We start from the raw sequence: 26,463 nt of genomic DNA on the forward strand, positions 1-26,463 counted from the left end.
GGATCCAGGTGCAGTGGATGGCCTGGACACATTATAGTGTAACATCCAGCCAGTAGCGCTTCACAGAGCTTGCTGGTGTCACCATTCAGCCCCTTGAACCTCTGAGGGTTTCTTCTGCGCGGTCAGCCGAGAACCAGTCTTCTATCCCAGTGTGCTGGCGAGGCTAAGCACCAAAGGAAGTGCCATACAGGCATGCAGTAGGACCAGGACTATCAGTAGGGATATTTCCTTAGCTAGGACTTTTGCTGATGTAAGGTGCTACCTTTCTACAGCCTGCGGTTTCAGTTTAACATCATACCCAGGACACATGCAACACACAAGCTGTTCAAGTCAACCAAACTGTTCAGATTTTTTCCGAAAGTGTTCCATCCCTAATTCCACTACATATAAATTATTTGTATATTCGTAAAGACACTGTGTATATACAGTGTGTATGTATGTAAAAACAGTCTATACAAGTAAATACATAATGTGTATATAAGTGAATACATAATGTGTATACACGTGGATATATTGTGTGTATATAAGTTTGAGGAACCCACCCAAGAGCTCTGAAGCCTGATTGGTCCAAATGAGCCTGCTGCCTGTGTGGATTGAAACCCAACTGGGGTCTCCAAGGCTGATTTTCCCGTTTATTCCAGTCTTCTGGCTTGAGGACATTATTGGGAATTCTGAAAGAATCAAACAACAAAGTAAAAGTTCAAAAGCGGTTCGCTACCAAAATAAAATATGTTTAAGCTTCACATAAATTCAAGTCACGCACTTGGCTTCAGGAAGAAGAACTGCCTTGAACACAAAGTTGTCAGCAAATTGAGGGTCCTTGAATTTCACTCTGCAAAACAAGAGAAAACATTTCAAATCAAATGAAAATGCCTTCCTACTTGTTGTTTGAAAGATATGATTGATATGAAGATGAAGATATGATATTGTCAGTCTTTCTTCTTGAAGGTAATGTCCAAATAAAAGTCATTCAATCAGCTGGAAACATCAGCATTAAAGCAAGTTAAACTTGAAAACCACTGGGCTCCTACCCGATGGCGGTGTTCTGTGCAATGTCACGGAGCATCGGTATGGGTGACCTCACACTCCTAAAGGGCACAGGCCAAGCAGGAATGAACATGTGAGGGTCATTGGGTCAGACTCTGGATCAGCTTGCCTTCCGGCCGACAAAACCCTCAGAAGAATGTGCAGGTGTTTCTTACTTATCTGGTAGAATAGGGTCGCCATCTAGAGACAATGTACCTTGGATTCCATGACAGAGCTCCGCAGGGATCTCAGTGCTCTAAACAAACAGAACTAATTAGTTCTCTATTGTTGGACATTTCATCTGATTTCAGGTTGGGCTTCACATTTGTTTTATTCCTAAAACAATTTTGATCGTAAATTTGATTTTGGTTAAAAACTAAGAAAAGGCAACAGAGGGGTGGGGGTTGCTGAAATTATGTTATTTGTAATACAATAGGCTCATAAAAAGGCTAAAAAAATGTAATTCATATTTAAAGACATTATTTGATTTAGCAATTCAGCTTTTTTTTTAAATCACATTATGGTTATTTTATTTTTTTTAATGTTTCCATTTTATGTTATTTTTTGTGTCTTTTATGCACGAATGGCTCATGGGTAACACTTGGAACATGACTGGTTTACAAATTTAACCAGGAGGGCAAACTGTTGCCTAAAGACAGTGTGTGTAAGCTGTGTCTTAGTTATTAGCACTTATGAAAGTGATAAAGGTTGGGTTGCTTCAGCAGGTTTTCGGTGTTGAAGTGTTAACGGTGGGACTGAGAGTATAGACAATAGTACTAGTGGAGATACGAGCGAGTAGAAGTTTCCTGCAGAGTTGTAAACAAAGAGTCCCGTGTTGCTAACACTGTGCACACTTTTTACACAGCTGTATGCACGCTCACTGGGCTTCAGCTCTTCACCAGCGCGGCATATATGTCACCATATTGTGATTGCTTGTTATGGTTACGAAAATAATGCATGATTCAAAACACACTTTCACTTTTTTTTCCTTCAACATCTCCTGGCTAAATATCAGCGATGGGCAATATGAACCAAAACAATATCTATAAATTATTTTTTTTTCCCTTAAAGTGAGTTTAGACAAAGTCAAAGCTATTTATGAGTTTAGAACAAATACTTTAAAGGGTTGTTTGCGACATTTGCACAGATGTTTAGAGGGTGCCAACTTTCCAATGTATTTTACACGGTATATCTAGCTCTTTTACAGCTTTCTAGGACATAATGACATACACTACACAGGTACGTAATATTGATTTTGATATATAACATTGGTTAGTAATGATTGCATATTCAATCATAGCAACAACATGGCAGCAAATTGTTTGTTGCTTCTCTTGGACTGTTTTTGTACGTGTGCATTCGCGGCTTGCGCATACGTGTGGATGAGACAGGATGAGTGACTGCCGCAAACACCACTTATCTTATTTGGACCGGTAAAAAAATGTATTACATGAACTTAGTAATTGTGAAAAACAGACAATTGTAAAACAAAGGTGTTCTTTTAAACTACTAATGGTAACATAAGCTAGTCATAAGTGTTTTTGTTACCGTATTTTTCGGACTATAAGTCGCGTTTTTTTTCATAGTTTGGCCTGGGGTGCGACATATACTCCGGAGCAACTTATGTGTGAAATTATTAACACATTACCGGAAAATATCAAATATTATTATTTATCTCATTCGCGGAAGAGACAAAGAAAATGTCAGCAATCGTCACACACACGTCAACCAATAAGAATTCGGTGGGGGAGGGTCATGGCAGAAGTGCATTGTGGGTCATGGAATGCTAACTGCTATATGCTACTGCCGTAGCTATTAAAATTGATGATTTCATCGTTGGCAGTAACTTAAAATAATAAAATAAAAACTGAGAAGGGCTGAACAAAAATGGCACCGAAAAGGAAATCATGTACTGCAGATTACAAGCTGGACGTAGTGAAATATGCAGCAGAAAACGACAAGAGGAAGCGGCACATACCTTTGGAGTTGGCGGAGTTGTTTAGAAAGCGACATCGAGGAAGAAGATTTCATCGGATTTGGCGATAAGGAAACACAGATTGTTTGGTAAACGTATAGCATGTTCTACATGTTATAGGTATTTGAATGACTCTTACCATAATATGTTACGTTAACATACCAGGCACGTTCTCAGTTGGTTATTTGTGCGTCATATAACGTACACTTATTCAGCCTGTTGTTCACTATTCTTTATTTATTTTAAATTGCCTTTCAAAAGGCTAGTCTTGGTGTTGGATATTATCAAATACATTTACCCCAAAAATGTGACTTATACTCCAGTGGGACGTATATATGTTTTTTTCCTTCTTTATTATGCATTTTCGGCCGGTGCGACATATACTCCAGAGCGATTTATAATCCGAAAAATACGGTATATTTTTTGCTTTGAAAAATTTGACTGATTTAAGTTTTTTTTTTTTATAAACTGTTATAATCGGATTACGATTTAAAATAGATTTATCGTGCAGCCCTAATTTGAGGTATGTAATGTGAGAAAAATAGAATATACATCCACATGACAGTTTTTAGTGTGAAGTACTGGAGTTACCTCATGAGATTCTGCACGGTAGAGCTCCTGGATGAAATCGGAAAGCAGGTGAGACTTCCCAACAAACACCAAGTCACTTCCCAAACTATTTCTCCTCACTGAAAAAACCAAGCAGTTGAAATCCAGGAGGGAGCGTTAGCATTTCACACTTAACAGACGTCCAAAGAGAATAATCAAACGTGAAAAACGCCATTTACCTTCTTCAGGTGTGAGGTGGGGATAGACGTCTGCCAGAGCTGCCCGCAGACGACGCTCGTCGACGAAGGGCAACAATGCCACACCTTCAATAGGAAAAACATATTAGAAAAGTCCACTTAACTTCCACTCAAAGTGATTTAGAAGCTTACACACACAAACAATCTTCTCAGAGTGTCCATAGTGCAGCGTAGGCGTCATTCCCCCCACTCATTTATTTATTTCCCTCAGCATATTAAAAAAAATGAATTAGCTACTAGTAAGACATATTACCTTCATGGTAGCTGACAAAACTCTTTCTAATATGTTTTATTCAGATAGGTTAGCATAAAGTTTGGATTGGACTTTTTGCTATGGTTGTACGGTATAACAATACTAAGTACAACGGTACTAATGATTTAAAAATGTTACTACACTGCCTATGAAAAACCACAGTACTTTTTTTTTGATGCACATACTGGCGTCCAGTTGTAATGCTGTTGGTAACGCACGCACGCAGAGGTTATACAAGCGGACAAAACATGGAGGAAGAATGTCAGAAACGGAAATTCTACCGGCTAATAAAGATGATGCGCGGAGCGCAACATGAAGGTATTTAAGCTTCAAAACTAACGATTAAGGTGAAGACGCGGCATACAGCTGGTTTTCCCGTTGTCAATTTTAGCGACATCAAAACCACCCACATAGCGTAAACTGATGCTAGTGAATTGACAGAATTTTGGAAGAAATGTTTCCATTTTGTGTATTGTCTTTAACAATGTGCATTTTACTTTCTAAAGGTCTTATATATGTAATCTTAACCATAGTAATGTTTATACTATTTATTAAATATTGTATTTGTCTTAAAGGGGACCTAATATGCAAAAACAACTTTTCTTACCTCTTGGGATTTGCATAAGTCCTGGAACTTTTAAATCAATCCGTGGAGGCATGGCAGGGATAAATTCTAAACAATCTTGCCTTCCTTCATACTTGCTCCAAATGAGCTGTACGGAATTTTCCCAATTTGTGACGTTTTCTCCAAGTTTGGTGTCAGCGGATATCTCAATATAGGGTAGAGATTTACATTAAGACCTTTGCAGGAGTTCGCCATTGTAGTTCGGAAAAAATCAATAAGCTTTTTCTCTATCATTCTGTTGTTGGTCAGACTGGCTCATACATGTACATGCATCATCTGCTGTTTCTATTTCTAACACAAAGTAACGTATTGTTTAACTTATATCTGTCAGACTTGACATGGAAGCACTAAAAACTACTAAATGGCTGACGGGGAGAAGACGCAGTCAAAGTGGAGCCACGTAAAAAGACCGCCCACAAAACGGCACATCCTGAAAAGATAGTCGGAAAGCGGCTTGAAGATGGTCTACATAACAATCTATGCAACATTTTGACCAAAGAACCACCAACACATGTTATGTAGACCACAAAGAAGTGTTTTAAATGTAGAATAAAAATCTTAATATGCGCACTTTAAAGCTCAGACCCAGAGTGGCATCCATAAATCAACATTTATTTATAAACTTTTGATTTCTATTCTAATCAGATTATGGCAGGCTATATGTCCATCCATTTTTTACCGCTTATTCCCTTTTGGGGTCGCTGGCGCCTATCTCAGCTACAATCGGGCGGAAGGCGGGGTACACCCTGGACAAGTCGCCACCTCATCGCAGATTATGGCAGGCTATATGTAATATATAAAATTGTTCTTTGACTGCAAATGGAAAAGCCCAGTACGTTCACTGCCTTACCTTAATTTTAATTTCAAGCATGATTGATTGAAACTGTTATTTGAGATCAATAAGAAATGTATGTTTGATGCATGATAAGATTTTCTGTTAAAATGAAACCAAAATTGACATTTTTGTGGTCCCTTTTATTTTGAAAAGTAATAAAAATACATCTTGTGACCTCTACCAAAATGCTTGTATTGTGACAACAGTACGTTTTTATCTTCAATGTACAATATGTAGCCATTCATTCAATGTTATGTTTGCGGCCTCGCTGAAAAAAGTTTGGACACCCTTGATCTAAGCCAATCATGGATGAAGTTTACCTTGCCAGGCGTACTTTTTCCCGTTAAGGTCAATAGCGAAGTCATCAGGATAGAAGTCAATGATAGAAGAGTCCTGCATCCAAAAAAGTCCTTCATTGTCAGAATATAAAATATTTGTGTTGCTTATTTATTGAGTCAAACTCACCGGACTAATCATCAAATTCCGCCAAGTTTCTGGCAGGAAGTTGCCACTTGCAGCAGGAAACACTCCCATCAGCTGTTCCAGAGGCTTGAACTATGCAAACGCAAAAAACAAAACATCATCATCAAGGATGCTTCTCATTTTTAACATCAAACAATACTTTACCGGTTTGGTTTCTTTTTCAAAGTCAGTGAACATTCCTGGAATGTTCTTGAAGTCGGAGGCAAAGGGGGCGTAGTGAAAGGGGAAGTACCACTTCCAGGAGGCGCAGCCCTGGAAGGACAGATTTACACTATAAACTAAGATTGCAGGGCACATCATATAAAAGAGCTAATCTAAATGTTTAAAGTGACATATGATGCATTTCATCTTTACTGACTGAAAATGTGACAAGTTCAGATACCGTTTTTCCTTGAATTGCCGCAGGGCATATATTATGCGCCTGCCTTCAATTACTGCCGGTCAAACTCGCTTCCCAAAATAATTAGCGCATGCTTAGTATTACCGCCTGGTCAAACTCGTGACGTCACAAGTGACACTTCTCCGGTCATCCTTTTCAAAATGGAGGAGGGTGATTTCAATACCGGTAATTTGAAATCGCATAAAGGGAAGAATATTAAGAGCTATTCAGTAGGATTTAAGGTCCAAGCTTAAATCACACTCAAATTTTGACTGCATAGCTTTGGTAAGTGCCGGAGTGAGAAGAGGTTTTAAAATAATTAGCGCATGTTTACTTTTACCGCATGCCTTTGGTAAGCACAGGAGTGAGAAAAGGTTTTACATTTAATTAACGCCCCGACTGCAATTCAAGGAAATACGGTACTTGTATTAAAGAATACCTACACATCAAATCATAAGGTTCATGTTACAGTTGTCCCGATAATGGGATCAGAGAAGATACCGGTATTTGCCTTTTTCTAACAGATCAGCTAATAAGCTGACGAGCTGCTGAGCACAGCCGATCTTTACCACAGCTGTGTCCCAGTGTTTATATGCTGAATACTCCTTGTTACACAAATGCATGAAGTGTCTGTGTGTGTATATTCCAGAAAGTGTGTGTCCTGCAATTGGAGAGGAAGCTGTAATGAGCATGCCAAAAAGCCGCTTCAAAGATACTAATCTTCAAAACCATTGTGGAAAATAAACTGTCTCTTCCAAGTATTTGTAGGACTGGAGGAAAAGGAATGGCTAAGCAAGCCACACACACACACACACACACACACACACACACACACACACACACACACACACACACCCACACACACACCCACAGAGCAGAATAACAGAAGAAGCAAACCGCTCAAGCTTCAATGTAAAGTAGTGGTGATCAATCCAGATATTGTTACTATCGATGCATTGTACGGTAGAGTATAAATGACACTAAAGTAATCCTAAAAATATTTATATTTTCTTAATATTATTACGAAATAATTGTTTTGGTTGTTATTGATACTGTTTACAAACTCAGAGAGACAAAACCCTAATGATTTAAATGGGGACTATTGTAGTTTATTTTGTTTAGTTATTGTAAACTAGACATTTTACATTGCATCTGGGAATATATTTACAGTGCTTCAATTTTCCTACATTTTTCCAAAATGGGAAAAATATTTTTGTCTTCAAGATTCTAAAGTGATGTTTTTTCTTTTGAGATATTTTAGCAAATTTATGAAAAAATTAAATTGTAAGATAAAAACATGCATTCATATTAACAGCAATCCTTTTCAAAATGTGCAACAATTAAATTAATTGTGCTCCATCTGAGCTTGTCTGCAGCAAAACCTTGTGCCGTTAAAGAGGCTCATTGAAATGTTAATATGTCTGTTAGCATGATAAAAGGCTGAAGCCTGCTAGCCATCATTCAAAAGGGACAAGCGGTAAAAATTGGATGGATGGAAGTCTAATTTGGTCCCTACCACAATTTGCTCAGATTGCCAAGAGGCCAAAGGTGACTCCTGCAGCAAACGATTACATAAAACAATATTTCAGTTTGATTAACTTTAGACAATATTTGAATAAAAAAAAAAAGATTTGCATTTCTATTGGCAACTTTACAAGAGTACACTGTTTAACATGTTTACTTGTGTGCTTTTTTTATTAACAAACAAACAAAAAAAAAAGGATACAATTTTGTAAAATAGAATTCCTCTGTGGATTTGTGCTTCATGTGCTAAGAAAAAAATATTCATCACCGCAGGCAGCCTAAAGACAGCAGGATGATGAAAAGTGATTCAGGGAGCACAGTGTGAATCACGTCTTCAGTGTTTTGGGTAAAGTCTGCCCCCCTCGGGGTCACTTGGCGAGCTGTGCGTAATCGTAACGGCGAGACCGTGAATGTGCAGCAGTGGCGAGCAGACACGCCTCGTCTGCCGAGGACCTTTAAATGAATTCATCCAGAGCGGCCCCTTGAGACAAGCCCTCCCTCCCACAAAAATCCATCCCCTCAGCCTGATCCACTTCAGTTCTTGTGAAGAGAACACCCAGTGTTCACCATTTTTAAACAATCACCTTTTCCCACAAACTCTAATATTACATTCTATTATTCAGGTAACAAAAATTGACATGTGAATGTAAATTGTGTGTGAATAAAATTAACAAACTGCTTAAATACAATGGACATGTGACTTTTTATAAAGTGTGTGTGAATTAATAAAAACTTCAATAAAATGGACATGTAACTATGCAAAATAAGATAAAAAATATAATGTGTGTGTGTGTGTAATAAACTTCTTAAATAAATGGAAATTTAACTGAATTTAAAAAGTGAAGTGTCAATGAAATGAAAAAATATATATAGGAATGAAAGTCAATTGGTCTTTACAACAAAAATATTACCTTCTCGTGTCCCTTAGCCATGTTTTTGACTTAAGATATGAGAACTGTTTAAGCTCAAAATAAGATAGGTCCTACTTCACAAAAGTGAGGAATACAAAGTCTGTTCAGGTGTGATTGAGGATCAGGAAGTGACCTGGTAGTAGTAACGCAGCACCCAGCACAGGCCCTCCACGTAGGACTGGACCACCTTCTGCTTGAAGTCTTCATCTGAAGCATCCACATCAAACTTGGTCTTGTAGTAGCGCTGCTTCCAGCCCTCCTCCCACAACCTGCAGCACACACACATGCACACACTTGCTGTGTAATTTATTTTTTACGTGTGTCGGAGGTAGGTGGGGCCTGTCTTACATTACAGTTTCATTTTAAGGTGCTCTCCTGTGAGTGCAATACTTTCTAAGCTTTGAAATATCGGCTGTTCACTCTCGTGTGCATATAATGGAAGCTGTGGAGCATCTGTGCTGCTGATGATCGCCATGGGCTGCAGGGAGCTCCGCCCCCTTGAAGGGGATGTCTCCATGAATACCAATTCATCCCCATGGATTTAGCGAATGTGTTAAGTGCGTCACACTGGAATTTACTAGCACATTCCTGCTTTCCATCCTAATAACCAGGAGAGAAGTGTGTGTGTGTGTGTGTTTGTGTCTCTTGTGTAGATAAACAGCTTGTGTTGCATTTTAATGAGTATGTTTCCGGTCCTGCTTGTTACAGCATAGTCATGTTATCATCAGTCACTCTTTGCTTTGTTTTACAAACTGATGACAAACTAAACCCAAGCCTCAGGCCCTGCCCATCCCGCCCAAGAGCATTTACCTGACGTTGTCTTCTGGTTCAGGCTCATCGTCACTGTCTGCACTCTTCCTCTTCATACCTCTGTTATTGGCGTCATCAGTGGGGCCTGCAGATGACGTGCCCTGCTACGATGCACATAACATGAACAGCAGACACATGACTTGTTGTCCTGGTGATTGCCATGTCAGTGCTTCAGCTCTTTAAAACATCCACTGCCTTTTCATTGGCATCATGTGTTAGTGAGAACTAGAATTGAAAGTTTGTTTAAAAGAAACATGCACAACTCACATTTGCACCATTCCTTAACATGGCCTTCAGGGACTGGGCGGCGTCCTGAACAAAAAAAATTATTAAAACAACGACTGTTTCTGATGGAGGCGGAACTTTTTTCCAAACTATAGAAGTGTTTTTTTGTTCTTTCATAGCCTAACAGCAACACACCCTGTTGGACTGCATCCTCATGTCATAGGCTTGGTGACGAGCGTTCTCCACAGCATCAGGCTGGCGTCCTCTCCCCAGCGCATGAGGAGCGAAATGGCCTGTTGTGAGGTAGGCGGGGCCTTGACGCTGCATATGTTCAAGAAAAAGGGGAAGTCTGGTGAGCAGAGAGGTGCAGTTAAAGAAGTCCAAATCCCTCCAAGATACTCACCTTCATCCGGCTTCGTTTATCTTTCATCCTTCTCTTGAAGCTTTCCTATGAGACAAATGACAGATTTACAAACCCCGTTTCTATGAGTTGAGAACTTGTGTTAGATGTAAATATAAACGGAATACAATGATTTGCAAATCATTTTCAACCCATATTCAAATGAATGCACTGCAAAGACAACATATTTGATGTTCGAACTGATAAACTTTTTCTTGCAAATAATCATTAACTTTAGAATTTGATGCCAGCAACACGTGACAAAGAAGTTGGGAAAGGTGGCAATAAATACTGATAAAGTTGAGGAATTCTCATCAAACACTTATTTGGAACATCCCACAGGTGTGCAGGCTAATTGGGAACAGGTGGGTGCCGTGATTCGGTATAAAAACAGCTTCCCAAAAAATGCTCAGTCTTTCACAAGAAAGGATGGGGCGAGGTACACCCCTTTGTCAACAAATGCGTGAGCCAATTGTTGAACAGTTTAAGAAAAACCTTTCTCAAACAGTTATTGCAAGGAATTCAGGGATTTCACCATCTACAGTCCGTAATATCATCAAAGGGTTCAGAGAATCTGGAGAAATTACTGCACGTAAGCAGCTAAGCCCGTGACCTTCGATCCCTCAGGCTGTACTTCATCAAAAACCGACATCAGTGTGTAAAGAATATTACCACTTGGGCTCAGGAACACTTCAGAAACCCACTGTCAGTAACTACAGTTGGTCGCTAAATATGTAAGTGCAAGTTAAAACTCTCCTATGATAGGCGAAAACTGTTAATCAACAACACCCAGAAACGCCGTTGGCTTCGCTGGGCCTGAGCTCATCTAAGATGGACTGATACAAAGTGGAAAAGTGTTCTGTAGTCCTACGAGTCCACATTTCAAATTGTTTTTGGAAACTGTGGACGTCGTGTCCTCGGGACCAAAGAGGAAAAGAACCATCCGGATAGTTATAGGCGCAAAGTTGAAAAGCCAACATCTGTGATGGTATGGGGGTGCCCAAGACATGGGTAACTTACACATCTGTGAAGGCCCCATTAATGCTGAAAGGTACATACAGGTTTTGGAGCAACATATGTTGTCATTCAAGCAACATTACCATGGATGCCCCTGCTTATTTCAGCAAGACAATACCAAGCCACGTGTTACATCAACGTGGCTTCATAGTAAAAGAGTGCGGGTACTAGACTGGCCTGCCTGTAGTCCAGACCTGTCTCCCTTTGAAAATGTGTGGCGCATTATGAAGCCTAAAAAACCACAACGGAGACCCCTGGACTGTTGAACAATTTAAGCTGTACATCAATTAAGAGTGGGAAAGAATTCCACCTGAGAAACTTAAAAAATGTGTCTTCTCTGTCCCCAAACGTTTACTGAGTGTTGTTAAAAAGAAAGGCCATGTAACACAGTGGTGAACATGCCCTTTCCCAACTACTTTGGCACGTGTTGCAGTCATGAAATTCTAAGTTAATTATTATTTGCAAAAAGAAAATAAAGTTTATGTGTTTGAACATCAACTATGTTGACTTTGTAGTATATTCAACTGAATATGGGTTGGAAGGGATTTGCAAATCATTGTAATCCGTTAATATTTACATCTAACACAATTTCCCAACTCATATGGAAACGGGGTTTGTAAGTTAAGACGACCACATCAAATGAACATCGTCCTTGAATGAAAGAATAAACACCACACAGTCTCGTCAAGTGGTTCTCATGTCTTAGACGAGGCTGTTTGCAAAATTTACAGACGTCAAGAAAGTGCTAACATTCCGATGTATTTTTAAGCGTTACATTCTGCCCTTTTTTGGCTTCGATGACGTAATGACATAACTACAATCGTACATGCATGCGCATTCGCTTAGGTTGCTGTTAGCTAAAGATTGCGATTTGGATAGTTTGTTTTAACGGCCATCGAATGTATATTTTATCATAGGGCTGGGCAATATGTTAAAAAAAAAGAAATCTACAATTAATTTGTTCATATCATTCAATAGGGATTATGCAGAGTACCAATACATCCCTACTGTTAACTACTGCAGTATCTTGTAACAGACATTTGCGCCATGTTCGATCGAGTCAATATACGCCAACAACTGACACCTGTCATTTTGTTCATATCGATGATTTTGTTTATTAGAAGTCAAATCAAATCAAATCAACTTTATTTATATAGCACATTTAAAATTGACCACAGGGGTAGCCAAAGTGCTAGACAATGGGCAGGTTAAAAATGACAACCGAGCAAACACAACACAACACAAACAGAACATGATAAAAAAATAAATAAATAAAACATAAAAAAGGTTCACAGCAGGTGTATAATGGGGCGCCATTGCAGGATGGATATCACTCAGTGTTAAAAGCCATGGAATAAAAGTATGTTTTTAAGAGAGATTTAAAAACAGGAAGAGAGGAGGCTTGTCTAACACTCAGAGGCAGGTCGTTCCAGAGCTTGGGAGCAGCAGTGGCGAAAGCTCTGTCACCTCTAAGCTTCAGACTTGTGTCAGGGACCGTCAGTAGCAGCTGATCTTAGGGATCGGGTGGGGCAGTAAGGCTGAAGTAAGTCGAAGAGATATGTTGGCGCGAGGTTGTTTAGACATTTAAAAACAAATAGGAGGAGTTTAAAATTGATTCGGTAACGCACAGGGAGCCAGTGAAGGGATGCTAATATAGGGGTGATGTGCTCACGTCTGCGGGTCTGTGTTAGCAGACGAGCAGCAGAGTTCTGCACGAGCTGCAGGCGGGCGAGGGAGCCCTGGCTAATGCCTACATATAGGACATTGAAGTAGTCTAAACGATTCGAGATAAAGGCGTGGATTAATTTCTCGAGATCATGTCCTGATAGAAGCGGTTTCACTTTCGCTATTTGGCGTAGTTGATAAAAGCTTTTTTGAATGACGCTGCTGATTTGTTTTTCGAAGTTAAAATCTGAGTTGAACTTTACCCCCAGGTTTGTAACACAGTCGCTGAGATACGGGGTCAGAGTGCCGAGGTCAACGTTGGGGGAGGGAGAGCGACTTGGACCGAACAACATAACTTCTGTTTTGTCTTCATTTAGGCTCAGGAAGTTAGCTGAAAGCCAAGCTTTGATGTCGTGCAGGCAGTCAATGAGACGTTGAACAGTGTTATTTTGTGCCATGGGTAAATACATCTGGCAATCATCGGCATAAAAATGAAATGCAATACCGTACTTCCTAAAAATAGAACCAAGGGGGAGAAGGTAAAGCGCAAAAAAGATTGGGTCAAGGATAGAGCCCTGGGGGACCCCATGTGGTAAAGGAGCTGTGGAAGACATAAAACTGTCTATTTTTACACAGAAACTCCTGTCGGTTAGGTACGACCGGAACCAGTTGAGGGCGGCGCCCTTAATACCCACACAGTTCTCAAGACGAGTGATTAAGGCGGTGTGGTCAACAGTGTCGAACGCAGCAGACAGATCTAAAAGCACCAGAACAACATATATCGTTAAAAACTTTTAGAAGCGCTGACTTTGTGCTGTAGATGGCTTTAAAACCGGACTGGAACAGCTCAGTGATACCATTATCCTCTAAGAAGGGCAACAACTGACTGTAGACAACCTTCTCTATTATTTTGGAAATGTATGGAAGATTAGAGATAGGTCCAAGGTTAGAGGAGAGAGGGGTCAAAGCTTGTTTTTTTAAGTAGAGGTCGTACCACTGCATGTTTAAACTCTACTGGAACTATTCCAGAAGAGAGGCTACTATTGATAATGTTAAGGACACTTGATCCAATAGTAGCAAGTAGCTCCTTAAACAGGCGAGGTGGGAGGGCATCTGCAGGAGAACCAGAGGGCTTCATATGACTAACTGTGTCATTTCAAAAAGAAAAGGCAAAAAGTTCTATTTTGGTTTCATCTGACCACATGACATTCTCCCAATCCTCTGCTGTATCATCCATGTATCCATTTTGGTATAAACTCAACTCGTCGTGTTTGGAGGAAGAAGAATGCTGAGTTGCATCCCAAGAACACAATACCTACTGTGAAGCATGGGTGTGGAAACATCATGCTTTGGGGTTTTTTTTTCTGCTAAGGGGACAGGACAATTGATACATGTTAAGGAAAGAATGAATGGGGCCATGTATCGTGAGATTTTGAGCCAAAACCCCCTTCCATCAGTGAGAGCTTTGAATGGTTGACCAAATACTTATTTTCCACCATTATTTACAAATATTTTTTTTTTAATTCCTACAATGTGAATACCAAATACTTATTTTCCACCATAATTTACAAATATTTTTTTTAAAATTCCTACAATGTGAATTCCTGGAATTTTTTTCACATTCTGTCTCTCACAGTTGAAGTGTACCTGTGATGAAAATTGCAGACCTCTGTCATCATTTTAAGTGGGAGAACTTGCACAATCGGTGGCTGACTAAATACTTTTTTGCCCCACTGTATGTGGCTATAGTGTATATATATTTTCTCATTCTGTTTAGCACAGTCTTGGAGTCAACATGTGCATAGTGTCATGTACATAGTGTATATACCCCCCCCATTTTTTATATATATTGTTTTTCAAATCACCTGACAGGTATACTGTGTATATGTACATAGTTTATCTATTTTTTTTAACATATTTTTATATACATGCTACAGGTTATATATCTTTTATTATTGAATGTATCAAATGTGATGAATATTTAATGGTCCAAAATGGAAACAAGCCTTTTGGCTTTTTGTGCCATCCATTTGCCTTTTTAAAGCATTACATGGATTAAATTATTTAAGATGTCAATAAACTTCTCAATCAATCAAACCTTTTTCTTTCAACTAAGATCTAGTTTAATCCGTGTGTATACCATTGGGGTGGCAAATGCAGACAGCTCTCGGCGTGGGTGATCAATCATTTGGTTATGGTTTAAAATTTATTTCAAATATGCTATCTGTGTTGGCCCTGCAATGAAGTAGATCATTCATATAGTCTTAATGAATCGTTAAGACACTAAATTGAGTTGCATCAAATCGTTCATACACTAAATCAAATCGAATCGTTCAGTTGTATAAACAAAACCTTTTAGAATCACATCGTAACCCATGCATCGCGATGCAAATTTAATCGTACATCAAAGATTTATATCCTTAGTTCTTGTGGGCCTCTCTGATGAACTGTGTGATTACACTAGTGTGCTCGTTTCAGCTTGGAGCTCAAGGGATCCCACTCTTCTGCACTGAAGTGTCAATGTAGTTTTCCAGTAGTAGAGTGGAAAAAGAACTTGCCTTTTTATTGAAGCTATTATCACACACATATGATTTATGACACCTAAACACTTCCAAAGTTTGTGAATAAATAGACATGTTCAAAATGATATCAATTTTAACAGAGATTTCTGAGCAATTTTGAGAGAAAGAAACTAGTCACGTAATGTCGCACTCGGAAAAGAAAGATCCGTTCCCTATCAACAACTATGCTAATCAAGCAAACTTTGTGAGAACTATCATTGATTACTTTGGGAAAAATTATGTTCCAGAACCTTATATTTTTGAGCCCGAACACAAAGAAGATGAGCAATAAACTTTAAAAGCCGACTGCTACCCAGCAGATGCAGCTTTATTGTGACACTCTCATCCGCACCATTGCTAGTTGCTCAACATACAAACAATTTAAACCATAATAAAACAAACAGTGTAATATTTCCACTCTCGCTGGGATGGCGACAAATGGGACGCTCACATAATCCCATTTAGATGAACAATAAATTGCAATTCTCACGAAAAACAACTTCCAGCGTCTTTTGTTAGTTTTTTTTTCACAATCACACAACGATGTTAAAGTCGAACAGCCTGCCAGACCATTGCCATATTTGTCGACTACCAGGTGAGCGATGCATAAATTGTGATTTAGAATGTACTTATAGCAATTTTGAGACAAAGTAGAAGTAGCTGCCGGCTTATAGTATGTCAAAAACAGCAACGTAAACTAGTATATGCGCCACTAAAATAGTCTGAGTTGTTTTGATGGCGGTCTCAGGATGATTTTAGAGGGTATAATGAGCGCAACAGAGGACCTTCTATTCGTTGACTCAATTGTTAGCTATTTATTTACGATATCAAATGCATAAAAAAAGTCAAGCATATGTGTTCTTGACTTACATAAAGATTGTGAATGATAAAGAGCACATCTCTACAATGTTTGCGTATTTTCAGTATCAACAATCGAGTAATGTCTCTCTGAAAATAGCCGAAGGTATTCAGAGCGCAATATTCAAAATGGCTAAATTTGTGGCATTTTGTGAGGTTTAAATAGTGTTTTCACATACTTTGTGGAAATGTAAGCACAATTGAATATATTTAATAGGAGACGGCGTGGCGAAGTTGGTAGAGTGGCTGTGCCAGCAATCTGAGGGTTACTGGTTCAATCCCCACTTTCTACCATCCTAGTCACGTACGTTGTGTCCTTGGGCAAGACACTTCACCCTTGCTCCTGATGGGTCCTGGTGAGCGCCTTGCATGGCAGCTCCTGGTGTCAGTGTGTGAATGTGTGTGTGAATAGGCGAATGTGGAAATACTGTCTAAGCGCTTTGGGCTCCTTAAAAAAAAGGGGTAGAAAAGCGCTATACAAGTACAACCCATTTACCATTTAATAGATACAATGAATCAATTAAGCATACAAAATAAACTTGTTTTTTCACTCTGCTGGTACTTTAAGGAGAAACTCAGTCAGTCTTTGGGAGACGACACTGAAGAAGACCTTCCCTTTCACACTCAATAGAGAGACTGTTCGAAAATAGTTGCTGTTTTTTGGGCCCTCCTTCTTGGGAATCCAAACTTACATTGCACACATCCACTGTTTTTCCACCTTACTCCTTTCATCACCTGGAAGGTCTTCCAGACGTGCCGAGGAAGCTTTGAGTAGCGTTTTTAGACGATGATGTAAGGTACACCGATAGGGCTTGGGGAAGATGCTTATCGGGCTTTCTTAAATACCTCTTCAACCTCCTTTAGACTAGGCTCTGTCAAATGAAATCTACTGTTGGTGAAGCAGGGCTGATGAGCGCTTTGTTGGGTTATAAGTATTGTCTCCTCAATGGGTCGCTCATGGTGTTCTGGAGGAAGCGATTCATTTCCTCTCTTGGGCACTCGAGACCTACAGCACTTGTTCCCAAGCAGGTGTTTAGCAAACCGGTTGGTATATACAATAAAGGTTGCTCGTTTCCTCACTCTTGGTCTATTTTAGTGGCCCTGCAGTTCATGGATGGTCTCGATGTTAGCCTTCTCAGTTTGTCCAAATCTTTATGAGCCTTAGATGACGATGATGGTGCCCGATGCTTGGAGTCTGCTGTCGACATCTCCTTTGGCTGTGGCTTGGATGATTTTGGACACACCCTCATCAACACAACTGCAGTCATTCACTCCGTCTGCTTGGTAGGGGCCACTTAATCAGTTTCTGTGGAACTACTCTGTGGGGATAGCGAGACTCCAGTACATGGAGGGACTGTGATCTGTGGGGTGCCTCCTGACCGGGTTCCTCCTGCATCTCACCAGGTTCAGAATGTGTGCATTGCACCTCACCCTCCCGTTCTTAACATTTCATTCTGGCCTGATGGATTTTTAAGTCATGTTTTTTTTACACAGCTTGCCGCAGATACATATCTTACTTGTAATCAAACTGTGTTCTGTTAAACCACTAAGTTACAAAACCTAGCCGGTAGTGTTCTTGATATATTTTTTGCTATGAAAAAGTAAGTGTGAGCAAGTTGCAAAACAGACTATTTAAGTTAACAAGACTTACATCATCTTCTTTGCGTTTTTTGAAGATGTTGTCCTCCGCTACACCCACTGCCTGCATGATCATCTCAACTCGCTCAAGGTTCACATAGCCGTCATGCGTCAGGTAGCCCTGCATAGAAACAGCTTCATCAGCAGTCATATTTTCGAGCAAGCCCTGCAGCTACGATGTGACACTCGGATTACACTGTACGCACTTCAGTTTCGTGAACAACATCTTTGTAGATTCTGACCAGTCGATCAATAGCCCCCTCTCTGAAAGACAGGTCATTGCAAAGCTCAAACTTCAAAACAACCTAACAAGCTATGTCCATACATATACATACATACATTTATACAAATATATATATACCGTATTTTTCCGAAAATAAATCGCTCCGGGGTATACGCCGCACCGGCCGAAAATGCATAATAAAGAAGGAAAAAAACATATACGTCGCACTGGAGTGTAAATCGCATTTTTGGAGGAAATTTGTTTGATAAAATCCAACACCAAGAATAGACATTTGAAAGGCAATTTAAAATAAATAAAGAATAGTGAACAGCAGGCTGAAAAAGTGTACATTATATGACGCATAAATAACAAACTTAGAGCATGCCTGATATGTTAACGTAACATATTCTGGTAAGAGTCATTGAAAGAACTATAACATATAAAACATGCTATACGTTTACGAAACAATCTGTCACTACTAATCGATAAATCCGATGAAATTTTCTTCCTCGATGTCGCTTCTAAACAACTCTGCCAACTCCAAAGGTATGCGCCGCTTCCTCTTGTCGTTTTCTGCTGCTTATTTCATTACGTCCAGCTTGTAATCTGCAGTACATGATTTCCTTTTTCGGTGTCATTTTGGTTCAGCCCTTCTCAGTTTTTATAAATTACCGCCAACGATTAAATAATCCATTTTAATAGCTACCGTAGTAGCATATAGCAGTTAGCATACCATGACCCACAATGCACTTCTGCCATGACCCTCCCCCGCTGAATTCTTATTGGTTGACGTGTGTGTGACGATTGCTGACATTTTCTTTGTCTCTTCCGGGAATGAGATAAATAATCTTATTTGATATTGTGTAATCTGCAGTATATGATTTCCTTTTCGGTGCCATTTTTGTTCAGCCCTTGTCAGTTTTTATAAGTTACCGCCAACAATTAAATGATCCATTTTAATAGCTACGGCGGTAGCATATAACATATACCAGTTAGCATTCCATGACTCACAATGCACTTCTGCCATGACACTCCCCCGCCGAATTCTTATTGGTTGACGTGTGTGACGATTGCTGACATCTTCTTTGTCGCTTCCGCGAATGAGATAAATAATAATATTTTATATTTTACGCTAATGTGTTAATAATTTCACACATAAATCGCTCGAGTATATGTCGCACCCCCGGCCAAACTATGAAAAAACTGCGACTTATAGTCCGAAAAATACGTTACATATATACCATATTTTTTTGATTATAAGTTGCACCGGAGTATACGTCGCACCGGCCAAAAATGCATAATAAAGAACGAAAAAAACCTATATACGTCGCACTGGAGTATAAGTCGCATTTTTGGGGGAAATTTATTTGATAAAATCCAACACCAAGAATAAACATTTGAAAGGCAATTTAAAATAAATAAAGAATAGTGAACAACAGGCTGAATAAGTGTACGTTATATGACGCATAAATAACCAACTGAGAACGTGCCTGGTATGTTAACGTAACATATTATGGTAAGAGTCATTCAAATAACTATAACATATAGAACATGCTATACGTTTACCAATCTGTCATTCCTAATCGATAAATCCGATGAAATCTTCTACCTTGATGTCGCTTCTAAACAACTCTATGTCAACTCCAAAGGTATGCGCCGCTTCCTCTTGTCGTTTTCTGCTGCATATTTATTTCACTATGTCCAGCTTGTAATCTGCAGTACATTATCTACTTTTCGGTGCCATTTTTGTTCAGCCCTTCTCAGTTTTTATAAGTTACCGCCAACGATGAAATTATCCATTTTAATAGCTACGCCAGTAGCATAGAGTAGTTAGCATTCCGTGACCCACAATGCACTTCTGCCATGACGCTACCCCGCCAAATTCCTATTGGTTGACGTGTGTGTGATGATTGCTGACATTTTCTTCGTCTCATCCGCGGATGAGATAAATAATATTATTTGATATTTTACGATAATGTGTTAATAAATCAACACATAAGTTGCTTCGGAGTATATGTCGCACCCCCGGCCACACTATGAAAAATACGGTATACATACAAACATACATACACACAAATATACAAACATACATATACACATTAGGGATGTAACGGTAAAGGGTATAATGACAAACCTTTAAAAGTCCAGACAGTAATACCGTTTAAATGTTTAATTACCCAAAAAACGTCATTTATTAATGCATTTAGGCAACACTGTCTACTTCCTGCAAACTGAAGTGCCTGTGCATTAGAGCCATTCACTTCTCGAAACATGGTTGCAACTTCACGAAAATGCTCCCTCCGAGTTAACCGAGCTGATTGCTTTGTATAACTTCAGGGTTTCCCTCAACGCTTTGTTAAGGCCTTAACAACAAAGGGCCACCGCCTAAACTAAAGTCTTAACAAGCTGCTCAGCTTAGTTGTGCCTCTGCTTCTGTCAGTACGTCTCTGCAGCACCAAGCATTGTGCCACGCACAGAACCATATGAATGGCTACACGCGGAGCGTGTAACCATTCAGATGGTTATAGTTACATTAGCCTATAGTTACATTAATCATGAGTAATGTAGCAGCCTGGTTTTGAATGGCAGGGTCCCTGCTATCACATGTTGATAAAAATATAACATTTACATAATAAAAATCAATTACAGGCTTCCCAAATGCAGTAATAAATTAAGCATGATGAGTTTAACATATGTCAGCATGTGGCCCCACTTTTAACTCTTTATTTCCAAACGCTTACTTACAGTAACTCATTTTTTTGACTTACTAAGTCATAGTAATGACATGCTTAGTATCTTAGGTAACTAGGACTGTTTTGTTATTACTTCACGAAAAAATTATTGAGATATATATATAATCAATATCAAATATTTTATATTAGATATATCACCATTCAGCAAATGGAGCGGAAAACAACCAAAAGTTGTAGGCTTCTTCACGCCACGAAATAAGCCTACTTCACAGCAGTCTGTAGTCTATTGCCCCCCAAGCTGTGGTGGCAGAGACGAGGTGGAGACGTGATGGCGACAGACTGAGTTACACCGATCCTTACACCCACCCACACCCTTCCCCAGCCTGTCCGCCGGAGAGACACCACCTTAACTAACACATCAAAAACTGAACTACAATCGCTTCTACATCTGTGGAGTCTCGGTATGCGTTAAAGAGCGAAATGCTATTTGAGGAGAAAATTATTTGATGCGGTTTAATTTTAAACGTGCCACTAGCGTCCTTCCGTCAGCTGCTGGGACAGAGTTACCATGCAGCAGGCGATGTGTCGGGAACGTTGCCACAGCTTGTTTATAAAGTCTGCAGTTTGTTTCCTGGGATCGTCACTCGTTCTTTATTTTACCTGCTATCTGTTAGTGTTCCAACAACATCAATACTAGCTAAAATGTTTTATCATTTCAGCGAATTGAACGCGGGCTGAGTTTTCGGTTAGGCACAAAGATTGTATATTAAATTTGAGAGGGATCACTCTTGTTTATTTTTGTTGGCCAAACAGTTGCACTGAAGTACACGGTTTTTGGAAAAGAACAACGCGATATTGTGATGATATAAGCTATAAACACGGGTTTTATCTAAAGCGGAGGCAGCGTGTCCGCACTGTAGACGTACTTTATAATAGCCAAGATTTACCTGCGGACAGCTATCTTCACAATTTAAGATGACATTAGAAGCTTTTAATGAGAAAGGTTCCCTGCAACGCAAAGCATGTGTGACGTCAAGCTCTCAGCTCGCTTTTCGTCATGGACATGGCGTGACAAAATCTTAACAGTCCTTAAACACGAGTACAGTCGCCAATAACACCAAAAATAGCCAGTCCTCTTTATTAATGAAAGACTGACTAAAAGAAATAATAAAATCGCTTAAAAAAAAAATTGCAACAAAGTACATAGACAGGCAGCAACAATTAAAAAATACAAAAAGATATGTAAGAACAAAATTATATGTCAATACGATACTTAAAAGATTTATAAAGGATTATGCATTATAGTAAATCATGTGATTACATATCGACCACGCCCCCACAGCCACAGGTATTTGGGCAATTTAGGGAAAACACTGTTTTGACAAAATATGTTAAAAAACGTATCACATTACGATCATGCTTTGTTAGAGATGTTTTGTAATGTTATTCTCTGATAATTGCACCTAAAGAAATGCTAGCACAACAGTTGCGGTATATGAGGACGGGTGGGGTTTGCTGGTTGAAATATTGTGTAAATTGTTTTATAATATGTTCTGGTCAAGTCCTCAGTAACAGAATGATTAGCAGGGTCAATATTACATTTTATTAATTAATAGAGAAGGTTAAAATATTGTCATGCAGCAATACTAAGACCATTAACTTGTACAACATGTAATGTACAGAATATCAGAAGCATTTATTCAGGTAGAAATATCACAGATTACAGCTGGGATAGCGCCAGGCCTCATCTTTTTAAGTGGGAGAACTTGCCCAATTGGTGACTGATTAAATAATTTTTGCCCCACTGTACATACACGCAAATAGATACACATTCATAGACACATTAAAGTTTTGGGTAACACTTTAGTATGGGGAACATATTCACTATTAATTAGTTTCTTCTTAAAGTAAAAAAAAACTTAATTTAGAGTTATTTGGACACTAGGGGAACATATAAGGGTTAGGGTTACTAATAAGCAATAATTCTGAGGTTATTGAGCAAACACTCTTAGTTAATGGCTTATTAGTTGTACAATAAGGCCATGCAGAATAAGGAATTAACAAGTAATTAATAATGACTAATTAAGAGCCAATATGTTACTAATTTGCATGTTATTAAGCAACTGATTAATGGTGAACAGGTGTTCGCCATACTAAAGTGTTACCAAGTTGTGTACAATTGCTCATCACGAGCAACACTGCCATGCATCTAAGGACGGATGTACCAGCACATTACGACGTTCTAATAAAAATGTATACATCACCTGATTTCTAAGGACGGCAGGTGAGGAAGGAAGTCATTTCCAACAAAGAAGCACATGAAAACCCAGTCATCAACGCTCCTCTCAAAGTCAAAAGGAAAGGGAAGACTGGCCATAGTCAGCTCTCGAGACAAGTACTGAAACACATCACAGCACCATGACTGTGTCAGCATGACGCGCAGACAATAATTTCCATAAACCATGTACAATAACCAATTAAGTACATAAATTGAGGTTTCACAATATTGCTTTTTTCAGTTTATACCAAGTTGTATTATTAACGTGATTCTCACATGTATGTGCACTTCATGTGTATATATAATGTATTTTCCTTAGTGTGCTTAGTTTTACAGTGACCTTTGTGTAGAATATCAATAAACCACCACAATTTATTTTAAATCTTTAATTCAAAATTTTGGTTACAAGTTTGGCAAACTAAACTACAAGAGAGTATGCGTTTTACCCTTTAACAATAATCAGTAACATTTGAATTATAGAGAAAAACAATATAAGACAAAATGATATTAAGTAATAACACACATTTGTTTTTAAATATATATGAAACTTTTGTTTGGCCGTTTTAAGTGAAGTGAAGTGAATTATATTTATATAGCGCTTTTCTCTAGTGACTCAAAGCGCTTTACATAGTGAAACCCAATATCTAAGTTACATTTAAACCAGTGTGGGTGGCACTGGGAGCACGTGGGTAAAGTGTCTTGCCCAAGGACACAACGGCAGTGACTAGGATGGCGGAAGCGGGAATCGAACCTGCAACCCTCAAGTTGCTGGCACGGCCACTCTACCAACCGAGCCATACCGGCTATTAAGGAAAATATATGCATCATTGTACATCAAAATGATCATGACGGCATATATGTGAGGATGTCATACTGACCACGCCCCTAGCTACACCCCTACCGACACGTATTTAGTGGCAATCTAAGGGAAACCTTGAGCGAAATATATAGTCATTTACCTTACTCATAATTAATGGTATTTTTTTTCATATGTCGTGGGCCAATAAACTTGGTATGATCCAAAATTGCCCATAGCTCGGTTGGTAGAGCGGCCGTGCCAGCAACTTGACGGTTGCAGGTTCGATTCCCGCTTCCGCCATCCTTGTCACTGCCGTTGTGTCCTTGGGCAAGACACTTTACCCACCTGCTCCCAGTACCACCCACACTGGTTTAATAAATGTAACTTAGATGTTGGGTTTCACTATGTAAAGCGCTTTGAGTCACTAGAGAAAAGCGCTATATAAATATAATTCACTTCACTTCAATGTCCCCACCCCCAAGGCCGCGCTTTGGCCACTCGTGACAAAGACATGACGTGACATGCAGAGTGCACATATACCTCTCTCAGCACACACAGTCTGATGAAGATGAACTCCTGCTCAGACACTGGCAGTGTATCTGCAAATTCATCATGCTGCAAAAAAATTTATTGTTTGATTAATGAAAGCTTCGAATACCAGTGTAATGGAAAAACAAATTGCCTTAATATTGAAGCTATTATCATATATGTTGGATTTATAACACCAAAAGACTTACAAAGTTTGCAAGTAAATAGATTTGATCAAAATAATATGAATACCAGAGATTTCCGAGCTATTCTAAAAGATGAGCAAGCCAGTCAAGTGATCTCTGACAGAAGTGGGATCAACAGATCCCTTCCCCATCAACAACAATGCTAATCAAGCAGACTTTGTGTGGGCCCACAACAATTACTCTTGAGGTAAACGTATGATCCAAAATCGAATACTTTTTAATCTCAATATGAGGATTAACTACAAAATTTAAAAGTTGGTGCCTAACAGGTCCAGCTTTAATGAAACACTAAGTAGCATGTAGCAGTATTGCTAAGTGCTGAACAAGAATTACAAACTACAAACACCATAAAACAGTCATTTACTGTACAATGTCTGCTTTTGCTGTGATGCCAACTGATAGGATGTTCTCATTTCCCGTTTAGATTAAGAATCAATCATCGTACACACAATGGATTATAAGGAAAAGTTGTTGCCTGCAAACATTGTCCTTGGTTGTCGCTTCTGTCTCCCACTGAGGGTATCAATCGAATGTCACAAATGAACTTCTTATTTACTTACCATTATCCAGGTGAAAAGCATGATTTATAATCTTGAATAAATTTCCACTAGCAGAGACACGATGCAGCAGCAGGGCGGCTGGTGCTCAATATAGCAAGATAAGCTCTCTGTTATCAATGTGCTGCAAAAAAATATGTCTGTCTGAGTTAGCGTTTGTATTAATATCGCTAATATTTGGTCAATATTCAGGTCAAGATATGTAAATGGGGTATTGTTGGAGAGTATTGTATGGTTATTTAGAGGGCTTTGTGAATAGAGGAGCCCCCATTTACTCAATTGTTAGCAGAATAAAAAAAAAATGTATTTACGATTTTGAATGCATAAAAAGAGGAAAAACATGTGTTCTTGTTTTACATAGGGATTGTGAATGATAGCCCGCACATCCCTTTCCTATTTTTTGCGTATTTCCAATATAGCTGATCTAGTTAGAGTGTGGTCCGGGTGAGTTACCCCCGTGACTTCATCCAACCCAGAATCTACTGAAATCGCAGAAGATACCAGGAGCGGAATATTCAAAATGGCTGCCTGGAATTGTGTCATTTTGTGATGTTTACGCAGTATTTTCACATATTTTCCGGATTGGAAATATGATTGGATATGGTTAAACGGATATAATGAAACACAATTTGGCATATAAAGTCAACGTGTTTTTCCATTATACTGGAACTTTAAAACAGGATTACGTTGGAAATGGCTTCTCACCTCTCCTTGCTTCTCCCGTGCCATGCCCTGACACTCTTTGATCTCATGACCAATTTGTCCACAGAGTGCACAGGGGCGGGGCTTGTTGGGCTTAAACTCCTCCCTGATGATGGTGAAGTTGGGCTCGTGTGTGGCCAGGCCAAGCATGATCAGGTCAGCTAATCAGAGACAGACACCGTTAGCACAACGTGTGTTCAACACAAGGTTTTCGCTAGGGTTGACATCTCTTTGTGATGGACAATTCAATACACATGTAGAAGCATGGGTTACATCCACCCATTTTTTACCGCTTATTCCCTTTGGGGTCGCAAGGGGCGCTGGTGCCTATCTTAGCTACGATTGGGCAGAAGGCGGTGTACACCCTGGACAAGTCGCCACCTCATTGCAGGGCCAACACAGATAGAAAACATTCACACTCACATTCACACACTATGGCCAATTTAGTGTTGCCAATCAACCTATCCCCAGGTGCATGTCTTTGGA

The 26,463-nt window shown here is 39.3% G+C and overlaps 1 protein-coding gene across 2 annotated transcripts in view; it reads right to left on the reverse strand.

Moving 5' to 3' along the window:
- Positions 1-26,463, reverse strand: part of xrn2 (5'-3' exoribonuclease 2) — a 54,288-nt gene that overhangs the window by 16,890 nt on the left and 10,935 nt on the right. The window contains exons 9-27 of one of the 2 annotated variants that reach the window (XM_061901378.1): positions 25,981-26,138; positions 24,525-24,599; positions 23,172-23,305; positions 18,198-18,255; positions 18,005-18,112; positions 10,256-10,300; positions 10,048-10,173; positions 9,895-9,939; positions 9,628-9,728; positions 8,951-9,086; positions 6,148-6,255; positions 5,986-6,075; positions 5,841-5,913; positions 3,790-3,873; positions 3,593-3,690; positions 1,203-1,282; positions 1,032-1,088; positions 764-832; positions 543-671 (exon numbers count right to left, since the gene is read on the reverse strand). In XM_061901378.1, the coding sequence (XP_061757362.1) occupies positions 543-671; positions 764-832; positions 1,032-1,088; positions 1,203-1,282; positions 3,593-3,690; positions 3,790-3,873; positions 5,841-5,913; positions 5,986-6,075; positions 6,148-6,255; positions 8,951-9,086; positions 9,628-9,728; positions 9,895-9,939; positions 10,048-10,173; positions 10,256-10,300; positions 18,005-18,112; positions 18,198-18,255; positions 23,172-23,305; positions 24,525-24,599; positions 25,981-26,138 (1,774 nt within the window). Of the gene's footprint in view, positions 1-542; positions 672-763; positions 833-1,031; positions 1,089-1,202; positions 1,283-3,592; positions 3,691-3,789; positions 3,874-5,840; positions 5,914-5,985; positions 6,076-6,147; positions 6,256-8,950; positions 9,087-9,627; positions 9,732-9,894; positions 9,940-10,047; positions 10,174-10,255; positions 10,301-18,004; positions 18,113-18,197; positions 18,256-23,171; positions 23,306-24,524; positions 24,600-25,980; positions 26,139-26,463 lie in introns of both variants that reach the window. The other variant, XM_061901377.1, reaches the window with a different exon arrangement.

This window comes from Nerophis ophidion, linkage group LG05 (genome assembly GCF_033978795.1).
Source record: "Nerophis ophidion isolate RoL-2023_Sa linkage group LG05, RoL_Noph_v1.0, whole genome shotgun sequence".
Lineage (NCBI taxonomy): Eukaryota > Metazoa > Chordata > Actinopteri > Syngnathiformes > Syngnathidae > Nerophis > Nerophis ophidion.